Genomic DNA, 14983 nt, shown 5'->3' with positions numbered 1-14983 from the left:
CACAATATCTTCCACTGCACAAACTCACATAATTATGAATCAATAAATCTAATAGTTAATCTTACACCCACCATAGAGATCATAAAATTGCCCTATCGAAAACAATTATCTAAAATATGAAACTCTACTGAAAGAGTAATTTTAAAAGTTGCAAATTTTAACTTAATTTAAAAGTTATTTTGAGTCCAGGGAAAAGGCTAATGAGGAAGTTGGGTACCAAGAGGAAGTGATTGTGATGTTTCAAATTGCGGTCGGCGAGAAAGCTGAGTTTTTACATCTTCTGAAATAAAAAATTATTGAGACTTATATTTGTGGACACTATTTAATCATGTAAACATATTTTGAGGATAATTATAATTGTTAAGAGGAGAGTATGTAAAGTGAATAATATCTATATGTATGAGCAGGTTCGGATAAATGGTTCGGAGTCATTTTCGGTCAAAAATGAAAAGAATATGCACAATCCCATCAGCAAAGAGCCAACAAAAAATGTTGGATCCCAAAAAAAAAAAAACAAAAAAAGAAAAAAGAAAAAAAAGAAGGTGATTGTAAAACGAATAATATTTACACGCCCTCTGAGTAGTGTGATTAACAAATCTATCCCAAAATAATTTTTAAAACAAAAGCGCTTTTAATGATTGAAAAGCGAACCCAAACGGGTCTAACCCAAATTCTCTTCCCTTCCTCTCGTGTCAAGCACGGCATTGCCTCAAACCCTCCTTTCGCGAGTTTCTCTCACTTGCGCGGAGCTTCGTCTTCAATCACAGAGGATAATCGCCCAGGTACCGCTCTTCTTCGTCGTCGTCTTCTCTCAACTCTCATCTATCTTCTTCTTCGCTGAACTCTCTCGTACTGTTTCTCAGCTTCACTCGCAGCTTCCACTGCAACCGATTCAGTCGCTGCCAGTACCCCTTTTGCTTCAAGGGCTTTGTTCGGGTACTCTCTCTATATACATGTATTTTCAGTAAATTTTCATAACGCTCTCTTCCATTGATGCCTTCTTCTTTGTGGTTTGTATCTGCACATTTAAATGTTTCATAAACATTGTTGAAACTGAGTTGTTCTGTGTGATTTATCTGTTATCTTATTGCTAGTTGATTTTTGTGAACAATCTGAAACTCGATTGGATTTGGGGCATATTTATTTGTAATATTGATTTATTTTTTTTCTGAATCCCCTTTTCATTAGTTTGTTAATATTCTGTCATTTATAACTATTCTGGGCCTCTATTGTGGATTGAGCAAAAATAAGATTCTTGCTAAAGTTTTTGAGAAATGTAGATACATTTTCTTGCTAAAGTTCAGTTATGAATGGAGAAACGTAGTAACACCATTTTATGCTCATCTGAACATTTCACTCCTAGCTTTACAAATGGATGAGGTGGACTAGTTATAGGCATTTTGAAAATAAAATACTGATATTTGCTTCTGATGAACATACATAAAAGATGGAATTCAGTTTTCAATAGATTTGATTCCTCATCTGATCCTGTTCTTTTTGCGCAAATTTTGGTCTAAAAAGTATTGAAGAACTACTGATACTTAAGGATTCCTCCCAACTTAAACCAGGTCTCATCCAATTCTAATCCACCCCACACAATTTGGGTAATATGGGGGATTCAGTCAGAAGTGAATCTGATTCCTCTCCATGACCAAGTGTCTTCCCAGGGTTCCAAATGCCAAAAAATAGTTAGACAGTTATTAAATATTTCATTCAATGAGTGTCCGAATAGAATTTGGCTGAACCTTTATTGCCTCTCTAGTCTCTAGAGGATCGCACATAGTGTTAAAAATAGCATTTCCACTAAGAAATCCTGGGCCTTAGTAACAATTAATTCTCAAAAATCTAGAAATGCATGCAAATATAGCCACATAAAATGTGAATGCCTAGTGACAATATTACTGTTCCCATACTGCTGCTCACTGAGAGTGATACAAACACTAAATCGAATTTACAAGTCTTTTCTGCTTGTTCATGATCAGCAATAGTTGATGGTTCCTTAAAAACTTCTACTCCTACAAGTACAAGATTCTATTGAATTTTAGTTCTATTCATGGGACATATTTAAAATTAATGTGTGAATTATTCAAAGTATGCAAGTAATATTATTGCTTCCTCCTGTATTTTTCTGATCCTCTATTGCTTCCTCCTGTATTTTTCTGATCCTCTATGGGAAAAGAAGGCAAAATAGATTCCACTGCTTATCACAGTCTCATCCAGGCCCAACAATATTTCCATCTACAAAACTACAATATAAAGTTCTTGTGATATATGTTGTTCTTCAGTTCCAAGTGCAAAAGATATAAGGAATCATCTCAATTGCACATGCTGTTTGGTTTTCGGAGTACTTTTGGACACTATTGGTTCGATTAGAATATACCATGTTGGACAAGTGTACGGTACTGGGCTTGTCAAATGGGGTGTTTAAACAGGATGACCCAGTCAAAGCCCAAATTCAGCCTAGCTTCATGTATACCTTAAGACCAATTTTTGTGTTTGCCTATGTAATGAGTATAGATTTTTCTTCAAGAAAACAACCAAGCATAAATAACTCGAAATTCTTGAAAATTTTCTACTTTTGCTACAATTCAAGAAAAGATAAGAGGAAACAAAACAAACATAGAGTATTAGCATTAAGCCAAAAGCACATCAAAAGAAAAAGGATAGCCAAAGAATTTATTGATATTATTCTTCCTTTCAACTTGAAAAGTCAGTACTCGAACTTTGTGGTAATAATGCAGAAGAATCTTGTACCAACCTAGGAGGAGAAGATAGGATGGGTTTAGGTGGAATTTGCAAGGATATAAGGCTTCTTTCCAACATTTCTACCACAGTAGTCATTGATGGGCGATTTGCTGGATTGGTCTGAATACACCACAAACTCACTATGGTCATTTTTCTTGTTGTTTCTATTTCCTCTTCACTTGTAACACCATTAAATTCCTGAATGTGTTCCAACTGCTCATAAATGCAGTCTGGAAAATATACTTCACTTGAATTGACTCTTCTAGCTTCAATATCGTTTCTTCTACCAACCATTTCAAGAACCAACATTCCATAGCTGTAGACATCAGATTTATGAGAGACCCCTCCAAAAGTCCTAGAAAATACTTCTGGAGCAATGTATCCAACAGTTCCTCTTGCACCCACCATTGACATAATACTCTCTTTCCTCTGGCCTAATTTAGCAAGACCGAAATTAGCAATTTTGGGGCAAAAGTCATCATCCAAAAGAATATTCTGAGGTTTTATGTCGAAATGAACAATCCTTGTGCTGCTACAACCTCGGTGTAATTACTCTAATCCCCGAGCAACACCGACTGCAATTTGGTATAATGTTTTGCAATCTAGACGGCATATTGAATTCAGAGATCCATCATTGTAGAGGTACTTGTCCAAAGATCCTTTGCTCATGAATTCATAGACTAGAGCCCTTTTGTTCTGCCCAGAACAAAAACCTAAAAAAGTGACTACATTGATATGGGAAGTTTTACTAATGCTAGCAACTTCGTTGATAAATTCATCTCCATTACCCTTGGTCTTGCTCAAGACCCTTACTGCCACAAGTTGACCATCTAATTGTTTTCCTTTGTACACGACACCATATCCTCCTTGGCCTAGTCTGTCTTTGAATGAGTTGGTCATTCCTTTAATATCTGAATAATGATAATGCTTTGGTGCATGGGATCCAAAATTCCTTAAAAATGCATCGACGTTTTGATCATTCATTGTTTTGTTCCTCGAGAAGATCATTGCATTACCAGATAAGCCATTTCTTTTAACGTAGTAGATGATTATCAGAAAACAAACTAATATAATTCCAAACACACCAGCTGAGATTCCTGCATGGAAAGAGTGGAAGTTGGTCATGTATTCAGATATTTATTAGATAAGCCATATCTTAATTGGGCCCAGTGTCATTAAAGGCGTGCCTAGGCTTCAGGCTCATACCGGTGCAACACTTGCGCCTGTTGTGGGCCTAGGTGCGCCTTTGACAATATTTGTGCCTTTAATATGGAATATGAATATGCTTTAATAGTAATTTAATTTTCAATTGTGCGCCTCGCTTCACTCAGGCGCGCACCTCTCCATGCGCCTAGGCTCCAAAGGATCTCTTGCACCTTAGTGCTCCTTGGCTCTTTGATAACACTCATTGGGCCTATAGATGGGCAAATATGCTGAGAGTTTATGGCCATTCAGAAATTTTTTTTTTTTCAAACAATTATTAGGACCGACGTAAGAGAATTTTTCTCATTTCAACTCAAATTGTGTGCATTATATATATGAAAAGGTTAGCTTCCCTGAATGTTTAATAAAATGAAAGGAACATGGACGCATTAGTTTTTCTGTTAGTATGTTACCTAAGGTAATCTTTAACCCTTGGTTGATCCGATCTCCAGTTGATCCTGTAACATTAGGGTAAAAAATTAGTTGGATTGGCTAAGAGGATGTTATGAGTTACTTACAAGTGTAATACATTATAATGGAAAAGGAAGATGATCTTGCAGAAAATCATAGCATGAGAGGAACTTTGTGATGGATAGTGAATATTGTAACTAGCTACATTTTTATATTAAAATTGTACATGGCAAGAAAAATACATGGATCAGAACTATAAAATCAGGAGCAGAACTCATATCTCACATAAGCAATATATCTATATATATGTATATATATGTAATTAAAGGATATGCCCCACGTCAAATATTTATTTTCTTCAACTAGGCCTCACCTCCTCCAAGGAGAGCGGTTATATTAGTTGTCTAGTTATCTGCAAAAAAAGGGGTCTCTGAGTACCTTAGGAAACACCCTGCGTCAATAGCCCTACCATCAGATGCATCTGGTGAACAATTTTCAATGTTGCCATATGCCACTGTCAAACAATTTTGGCAACCACTCTCACTAATTGTTTCAAGGCATTGTGCCGCTGCATACACTGCTGTACTACCGCCAGCCACTTCTCTCTTTGTTGCTGCAAAGAAACCATTAGTTTTGGGTGTCGCATCTTTAAGATCAGCTAACGATCGTTTTACTACCTCATCAAAAGCAGTTGGCTGAGATGCAGTATGATTGCCACATATCCCAGCATTGCCCGCACCGGTCGTCTTGAAAGAAAATGCGGCTCTCATACCTTCAAAACCGAAGCGAACTGTAAGAAACTTTATACTCTGAGATGATCATCACAAGACTTAAAGGCTCTATCCCACAATATCAATTTATCAGGCCTTGAATTTACTAGTAAGCTCATGTGCCTTCCGTACACTTGTTGAAGGCATTGATATTAATTTAAACACTGCAGATCGATACACGGACTTGAATTCAAGACATTCCAGAATCGCGACTCTTACAATGTTTGGCTATATATCAATTGCCATGAAATTTCAATCTATGTTACTCGGTATATAAGAGTACTAGGTTTTGAGAACTTGTAACCTCCATTATTCTTCACAGTTTATGTTACCTGGAATATAAGTTCTAATCTTTCAAATACACAATTTTACTACATCAGTGTTTCTAGTGCACAATTTTTACTTTTATCTTTGATTTCAACTATGTTATTTCAGCTAAGATGTATAATTTTTTTTTTCATAGTTGATACTCACACACACATGCCTCCTTGGAGGCTTGAACCCTTGACCTTCCTTTGGAAAGTAAGGGCCTGATGCCGCTAGGCCACTAGCCTGTTGGTAAGATGTGTATATATATATATATATATATACACACACGCACAAAATTTATATACATAATTTTATCTAAGATGTATAACAATTTTTACTTTGTCCACCGCTCATTTGCATCCTTCATAGAATTTGAAAGTGAGAAAAGGCATAGTTGTGTTGGTTTACTGATTCTTTTGGAATGCATCAGATGTCAAGTAAAAAAAAAACAGATTAGATTGTTTTGGATGAGTGGCACGTTGAAGACTACATAAGTAGTAGTAATTTGGAATTTTGATCACAACTATATGGTTGGCTTTATTTGTTTGGGGTTCTTTAATAAATTTTAGGAGACATCGAAAAAAAAAAAAAAAAAAAAAAAGCTTATAATAATGAGCAATTAGCAAAAAAAAGCCCATTTCTATCCCTTTTTTGCACACAACCCCCCCTTGATAGAAATTTTAAAAAATTGGGTTTTCTTTAAATTATTTCATTTTAGGCTTTCTTTTCTTTTTAAATTTTCAAAAAAATGGAAATAAAATAATAATTTGAAAATTACGTGCCACTAAAGTGATGTAAAAATGAAAAAGCCCTTTAATAGAAATTCAAGAAAATTTAGGTTTCTTTAATATATATATATATATATATATATATATATATATTCAGAAATAATTTTTAACAACACTATACTGAATAGTTATTTGTATTAATTTTAATTGTATCATTGAAAATTCATTCTTAAAAATGAACTTAAGAATCGTATTGGTCACTAGAGGGTTTGCTGCTGGTGAATGCTTTTGAATAGCTTCTTTTATTTGTCTATGGATATTAAGTCCTTTCCAAATTCTAATTTTATACGTTTCAATGCATCAGCGAAGATAAGTGATAAATTCAAATATTGTTAAGTTACCTGAGGGAGCAGCCATCATAGAAAGACCCGAGCACCATTGGAAGGGAAGCACATGCCTATCTCAGACACAGCCGCGTCGAAGCAAGCGATACAATCAGCTGTAGAGAGGAAGTTCCTGCACTGAACCATGGCAAATACCGGGTCTGACGTCCTGGCATGCTGTGACGTGGCAAAGTATGTGTTATTATTCAGAAGCTGGCTGTGGAGATCCAAGAAGGTGCCATTCAGGTTGCTGATGAAGTTGGACAGGATCGTGGCGTTGTACTGACTACATCCCGTGATGATCAGATTAATTTGTGGGTCAGATTTTGCAGTATCTGACATCCAAACAACCAGCGCCATAACAACCATCAGCCGCCGCAGTTGCCGCCACCACCACCTTTTCATTGTTGTCCTTCCCAGTAACTTGTGCAACACCATATATATACATCCATACTGGGAAGGTGGGCTTACTTGGAATTCCATCCCTTTTTTAAGGCAGCAGGAGGGCCACATTACCGTGTTGATATTATCGTGTGTCTGTTTTGTATCGTTCTTGTGATGATATTCATATTTTTAGTTGTCACTTTTAAGTGTGGTAAGAAAATCTCAACTTCCACAATTAAATTATAGTCAATCCAAGACCTTTGTATCAAAATTATAACATACCAATTACCATTTCAAAGAGTCAAAATGATTATTCTACTAGTAATACCAAAAAAAATAAAAAATAAAAAATAAAAAAATAAAAAAATTCCTTTTGAACTATGGCTCTTTATATTAGTAATTCAACATTTACATCCAATTCACACTTGGACTGGGTTTGAATTTGCCTGAAATCTTGGTTTTAGTCTAACCCGAATCAGATGGGTCGGAGTTTGAAAGATGGGGTAGTTTACTCGTTTACGCAGCGGCAGTTCGAAAGGTTGACTGGTCTAGTCTATTATACAGGTGATACGTCTCTTGACATTAGCAGCCAAAACCAAGCGCATATTAACCGCGCGTACAAATGCATAGAAACTTGAATGGTTATTAGGGCTAAAAATACAAACTCCTGTTATTTACAAAAATTATATATAACTTCCTTAATTATTTAAAAAGGTAAAGCGTACAAAATCCTCTTAAAATATGAGTCATTTCCAACTAAATCTCTAAATTATAAAAAATCTCTATTTGTTATGGGTCATTTGCAACTAAACCTCTGAAGTACAAAAAAATTCCCTATCTGGCGAGAGACTTGATCGGAAAAATGAAAAGATAAAAATACCCTTAGTAAAAGAAGTTAGTTTTGGATTTATTTAAGTTAAAGTGAATAATGTGGAAAAGCATAATTTCATGGACCAATGAAAATTGGACAGCACATCGCTTTACCACTTACATCAAACAAAACCAGATTTACGTTTAAAAGGAAGAATAAAAAAAATCAGATTTCTTGTAAAAACCAAAAACATATTATTTACTACAGTACTCTCTCTGTATGAAATGAGAAGCTCCATTGGTGATTCTCTCCCTCAAAATAGAAGATCCATTGGCGACTTAGCAGCACCTCCAAAGAATTCTGGCTAGTTACAGAGTTATTTGGATATTGAATCTCTGATTTAGATTTAAAGAGAGATGAATCTTTGATATAGATTCTTAGAGAGAGAGAAATAAAATAGACAGACATATAGTCACAGTGGGTTTGAAAAAAAAAAAATCCCCAATCGTGAAGCTCATTCTCAATCCACAATAGAAAACCCAACAATGATTTTTTGTGATGTACTGTAAATCAACAAATTCTAACAAAACAGAGGAGCCAAATAAATGATTAATGAATAAGAGGATTTGACACAATATTTTTTCTTCAGGGAAGTGTCAACGAGACTGGGTTGTTCTGGGTTTCGCTGAAATTCCACTCTTGCCGGATTGTTTCGCTACTATAGCTCTGTCACCGGCACTTCTGTTCATCTTAACTAAGACATGTCGGGGGTGTTCGGTCTTTGATTGCAGGCTCGCCGGCGACGACGTAGCAAACTCCGATGAACTAAACTCTGCAACTTTCACCCAATAACAAATAGCAATAAAGTTTCACCTTTGCAACTTCCGGCGAACAAAACCATACCAAACCAAACCCACAAGCTGTTCCGCCGGCGACGCAGTAAACTCCGATGAATCGCCCTGCGAAATCGGAGTTTCGAAACTCCGATGAACAGAGTTTCCAAGTCTTCGTTCCGATCCCTCGATTCGTACCCCAAATCCCTGTTTACTCGCAAATTGACCGGCAAAAAAGGATCCAATTTTTTGTCGAGAAAATCCCAACTTTCTCTATCCAGATTTCGCAATTATACCCTCTCTGCCGACCGTGCCTGCCATAGCTTCACTGCCATCCTTTCCCCACCGCCGTCCTTCTGCTTCAATTCTTTGCTCAGTCGGCCGAGCCCTCACCGGCCGACCTCTTCACAGCCGACCCCTCCATCGCGGCTAAGTCCTCGACATCATCCAAAGCCTAAACCGTCGAGCCCGAATTCATCCTTATCGGCCGTTCCTCTCACCGTCGAGCCCTCCATCGCCGGACAAAAAGACGATCGGCTGAGAGAGAGATATCAAACCATATATATATATATATATATATATAGACGCAAATACAAATTAGGGTAATGAATTTAGGTAATAAAGGCTTTTTGGTATTTTTGTATGACAAGAGTGAAATAGACATTTGGAAAAACAAATGGCTTACACGTGTCTAATTAAGGTCAAAAAATTTCTACTGGTGACCGAAGTGGATAAATTGTAACGAAGTACAATAACTCAGGGGTTAAATGCATCCTTTTTAATTCAGGGAGATTTATTACATTTTGACCCATAGATCAGGGGTCACTTTACCCTTATTAAAAAACCATCTGAATTAATATAAACTATCGCATTACTGCCTTTCCATTACAGAATTGTTAAGTGACTGCAAAATGACAAGAATGCCCTTGATATTATATTAATATTAATATATTATTTTATTTGATAAGTAAAAATTAATATATTAATATAATATTAATATATTAAGACGGCGGCGTAGATTTCGGCGAGGATGAACTGTAGAGTTGCACGCTAGGCTTGATTGAATCTTGAACCCTTTTTTTCATTATATATTTGAACGGAGGAGAGTTAACCCAGCTCGATTGAAGGTTCGGTGGCAAAGAGAAGTCTGTTGACTTGTAGCGGCTCAGATGGAGCCAGTCGGTGGAGATAACAAACATAGCGGCGGTGAGCAACGGTCCTCAGTGGGGCTGGCAATGGCGGTATAAAGAAGAGTCGGTGAGAAGGAAAAGGGGCTCGGCTGAGGATGATCTGTCCGGTAAGCAAGGGAGCTCGGCGGTGAGAGGAACAGCTGGCAAGCTTGGAACTGAATCGGCCATGATTGCGGTGGTGCTTGGAATGGTGACCTGAACTGATAATGATGGTTATGTCCAGCGAGCAGAGAGCTCGGCTATGATCATTGCTGGGTTTGATCATTGTTGCTGCAAAAACGTAGCCACGGCAAGGCCGTGTGCAAAGAATTGTTTCTCCATCCGACACTGGCCGTCCGTCACATATTGATCGCCGGCATCGGAATTCACTTCTTCCAGCAATCGTCTGGCATAAACGCCGTCGTTTTGTATAGCAATAAACTACTCGCGACCATGGCCGTTGGATTCGTGAAGACAATGTTCATCTTGGTGGCTATGTTTTTGCTGGACCGGACCGGTTGACGACCTCTGCTGCTCACCAACGTGGTGGGTCTCTGACTTTGGTCGGTGTGGGTCAAAATAAGTGTATTTTGGTCATTATAATACAATACATGGTGCACATGTATTTTGGTCATTAAAATACAATACATGGTGCACGTGATGATTACGTGATAAGATCCGTTAATTTTAGACGATCAACTAACGGAGAGGGGGTGATATGATATATTTTTAAAAGCATGAAGAGCTAATATGATAGTTTCTATAGTTAAGGGGGTTAGTGGATATTTTTTTGTATATAATAGGGGTTTTATGTTTTTAGCCCTTGTTATAAACCAAAAAAATAATAGGAGTATACATTTTAAGCTTACATGTGAATCAAAACAATGAACAAATTAAAACAGAAACAAATAGCTCTAAAATCTCTATCCCTACATTTCAATCTCATATTTACATACAGGATAAAAAAAAAAATAATAATAATAATAATAATAATAATAATAATAATTCAATGAAGATATATTAATTAAATTAAACAAGTGTCTGATTATCAAGCTTTGTAGTAGCAGTACTTTTGTCATCTATAAAACTTTGTTCTTCTTTAGTGTCGTGGTCACCATTGACAGTGATAGTTCCGGTGAGCACTTCAGCTCTCCTGGCTTGACTCTCCCAATCGTTCGAGTTAAAACGAACAACAACATATGAGCCCTGTGCCGCCAAAAGGCCTAGCCAGAGTCCTTTGAAATTGTAATACCGTAATTATTTATTAGGGTTTGCGTTTATTTTATTTTTAAATGATTTATTTTATTTAACTGAATGCTTAGATTAATTGTCTTATTTTAGTTAAATTATATTTCATGATTATATATGGTGATTGTTTGTGTGTATATTTTATTATTGATTGAATTGTTGCTGTATTAATTTTATTGGTATGGTGTGACTTGATTGTAAATTCTTGTTTTGTTTATGTGCTTGTTTAAATACTTTAATTGTTTTGAAATCCCCTAATTTTGTGCGCGAATTTGATCAACTCGTGTTCCGAATGGGTATCTCAAAAATCGAACCCCGCAAAGAAGCTCAATCACATCGCCATCGATATTTTAATTGTGGAAGTTAAGATTTTCTTACCAGTCTTAAAAGTGACAACTAAAAATATGAATATCAACACAAGAACGATACAAAACAGACACGCGGTAATATTATTATTCCAAACTCAAAATCCTTATTGTGAGGAACTCCATTCATAAGCATAAACCATTTAGACACCTTTTGGCCAGACATTTGGTGTGTCACCGAATTAATGATTGGGTTTGTAGTAAATGATATTAATATTCATAATTCAACACACATATATCCAATTATTTTCATCATTTAGATTCGATGTGAGACAAAACTCCCCTTGTTAATATTCATAATTCAACATAGATATATCTAATTATTTTCATCATCTAGATTCGATGCGAGACATATCGCCCCTTGTAACATTAACTCTCTAGGCAAACTCCGAAACCTAAAAGACCCAATTCATAAAAAAATAATAATAATAAAAAGAAAAAGAAAATTCCGAACTCGTTGTCCATTCACCAACTCCGCAGAAGCACTTTAACAAATGCTAACCCACATGGGTCAACGTGACCTCAAATGTCATCATCCCAATGCACCTCGGCCAACATTCAGCTTAAATTTCATTAAAACATTTCCAAAACAAAACAGATCGAAAATTCAACTGTCGTCCCTCATTCGGACTATAATCTGAGCAGTAGATTAAAAAAATTGTAAAAATTTGATTTGACAGAGTAAAATAAATTTATTTTGAAAATAGACTCATCAAAACATAAATCTGAAAAGTTTTATAATTTTTTCGGTATGAAAAGTTGACTCAAATAAATCATTTTACATCTATTTTTTAGCTGCGGTAAAAAGACAAACAACACTATTAAATTTTTTTAAAAATATTTGCTTTTCAAAAATTATGAAATTTTTTATAAGGAGTTACAAGATATATAGAAGTATTTTGTGCTAAAAATTTGGAAGTGTTTGGATCGCTATAACCCCTTTTAAAAATTTAGGAAGATTACTTTCCAGACTTAGTCGTGTTTATCTCAAGTCAACTAAGAAGATTGAAAAATTATAGTAATTAACCAGCCACTCTTCAAGTCTTAAATATTTTCTGTTATTTATTTAACTTTTTCCCACTGGGAGTGGCATGATGGGCAATTGAGCATGATGGTTCAAGACAGATTAAATGTATGGGGACCTATTTACATGAAGGGTCTTAGACCATAAAAATGAACACAACTTAGTCAATGCCAACTACTATTTTTAATGCAATACAAGAAGAATAAAAATTGGTCTGAACTCACTATCCTCATGCCCTTAATTAGAATGCAATTGAACCGAATCAAGTCTCACTTTCAACTGCTTGAGCGCAAACTCGAGTTGAGTCCCACTTTTTGTGTTTGAACTTGGGTTGAACATATGAAGAACTCAGGTTATGAACGTGATTTCGTTCCCAAGTTTTAATTATGCTGAGGATAAAAGTTGTCCTAGCGAGAGTGAGCAGAATGCATCCTGTCCCATAAGAATACAGTTTGTATTGTGACATCTCGAATTTTTTAGTACTTTTTGGCCATTTTTTCGTTTTCTTTTATTTGTATACAGGATGTGTGCCACAGTATTTCAAGAGTTGTGTGGGATGTTTTTTCGGGTTTAGAACCCTTAGAAACTCGTTTAGATTAATTTCTATCAGTTTCAATTTTCGTGCCTGGAAGGTGTCTGGTGAGCCCCGCAGTAGATTTTCGTGTTCGGAAATTTTTTCGATATCACTGTGTTCTTTGTTTACGTTGGGATTATCCGTTTTGTACTGCGTTGCATCGTTTGCGATTGTTCAGAATTTAAATGGATTGTTTGAAGTATTTAAGTGAGAGGCAGGACTGACAAGTTTGACCTTAATATAAAAAGGGGCCTTGGCCATATTTCTATTCTTCTTCTTCTTCTTCTTCTTCTTCTTCTCTCTCTCTGCGTGGGACTCTCTATCCTCCTCCTTCTATTTATTTATTTATTTATTTATTTTCATACATACTTCAGGTATGATTATCATCTAGTTCGGGTAGGATTTTGACGATACCGTAGAAGGAAAGTTTGATGAGTGTGACGAGAGCTACATGCCTATTGTTTCGGATTTTGATTTGGAGCATTTTGGAGTTTTTGGGTGAGATCTGAGTTTAGATTTTTGAGGCACCGTAGAAGACTTTTTCGCTCTCTGATAAGTACTTAAATTTTGCACATTTCAGCACCTAAGTTAGGGTATTTTAGTCTTTGCATTTATCTTATTTTTATGTTTTAGTCATAATTTATATTTATGTGTATTTTAGGGCAATAAAGTTTAAACGGGTTTAAATCGGTCCATTACCGCATTTTTGGAGACAAGCAGAAAGTTCCAGAACATTTCAGAAGAAATTAGAAAAATGCCAAGGATGCAGCAAAGTGCACTTTTAAACCTAAAGTATTGTACATTATTTTGTGCACACGCTCGGATGCATCATAGTTTTGGCGCCGTTGCCGGGGATCTAACGGTTTAAAGAATTGAATTAGATATTAGTTTTTTGTTGATTGTTTACTTTAAAGTCATTTTAATTTTTATTTTCTCATTTGATATTTGTTAATTAGGTACTTGAAGCAAAGTGGAGCAAACGCTAGACCTTTAAGCACTATAAATTTTGAAGTTGCTTAAGGACCATTTGCAAGTTTTTCTTTGAGTCTTGAATTTAATTGTCTAGTATTTGCATGCTTTGGACAGCCCAATTGGAGGCTTAAATTAAATTGTTTATTTTTAAGTCCAAGCATACCTTCTTGTAGAAGGCATCAGTCAGTGTGGAGACTTTTATTTGTTTATGCATTGATATTATTGGGGAGTTTGGGAACATCGTATGTGGAGTTTGAAAATTGAAATGTTGGTGTGTTGACTTATTCTAGTGCATGAATGGTTGTAGATCACTTAGTCATCCTCTTGCTCTAGTAAATCAAAATCTCAAAGTTTCCCTTCGGCGTTTAAGAGGTAGTACTGGGGATACTTATCCTAATCTTCCAAATTTTGATCTTCCATCACCCTTAATGGAAGACCCAATTGAAGATCCCGTTGAAGATCTTGGTCTTGTGGATTATAACGGTGTGCACCACCCACCACAAGTTCATATTGTGGATCCTCAAGGTGTGCATCCACCCTTTGGAATGCCACCACTAATCAATCCTATTATGCAACAACCTAATCTAGGGATACTAAGGCCAAATGTTGTTCCCCTAATTGGTGAGCAACAACCTCAATATATTCAAATGGCATACCCTCATCAAGGTTAAATGGTATACCCTCCTCTCAATTCTCTAATGGTCCTTAGGGATCATTATACTCCAAATCAATATAATGCACCCACTTGTATTCAATTGCCAAACTTTCGTGCTCATCATTATGAGATTAAGGCTTCCACCATTAACATGTGCCCCCTTTCTATGGGTTGAGCAATGAAGATCCTTATAAACATTTAGATGAGTTCTTAGAAGTTTGTTCCACCGTGAAAATCACGGATGTGCCGGAAGAAGTCCTTAAAATGAAGCTTTTTCCTTTCACTCTTCGGGATAAAGCTAAATATTGGTTTAACAAATTGGGGCCAAATTCAATCACCTCTTGGGCACAATTGCAACAAGAGTTCCTAAAGAAGTATTACCCCGCGAGTCGAACCGAT

The 14983-nt window shown here is 36.1% G+C and overlaps 1 protein-coding gene across 2 annotated transcripts; it reads left to right on the top strand.

Annotated features, from left to right (window-relative positions):
- Positions 1-422: 422 nt before the first annotated feature.
- LOC132306216 (uncharacterized) lies at positions 423-7132 on the top strand. 2 transcript variants are annotated; one of them, XM_059803536.1, is made up of 3 exons: positions 423-782; positions 864-936; positions 5051-6243. In XM_059803536.1, exons 1-3 carry the CDS (start codon positions 635-637, stop codon positions 5175-5177), a joined length of 348 nt encoding a protein of 115 aa, XP_059659519.1. In that variant the 5' UTR covers positions 423-634; the 3' UTR covers positions 5178-6243. The 2 variants fall into 2 exon arrangements, with proteins under 2 accessions (XP_059659519.1, XP_059659520.1); XM_059803537.1 differs by lacking the exon at positions 5051-6243 and adding an exon at positions 6531-7132 and having other exon boundaries at positions 438-782.
- The last annotated feature ends 7851 nt before the right edge of the window (positions 7133-14983 follow it).

Source organism: Cornus florida, unplaced genomic scaffold, assembly GCF_030987335.1.
Source record: "Cornus florida cultivar Cherokee Brave unplaced genomic scaffold, ASM3098733v1 CherokeeBrave_3.0.0_Hap2_Chr05, whole genome shotgun sequence".
Taxonomy (NCBI): domain Eukaryota; kingdom Viridiplantae; phylum Streptophyta; class Magnoliopsida; order Cornales; family Cornaceae; genus Cornus; species Cornus florida.
The sequence above is the reverse complement of the archived record's forward strand: the minus strand, read 5'-3'. Positions and strand labels throughout refer to the sequence as shown.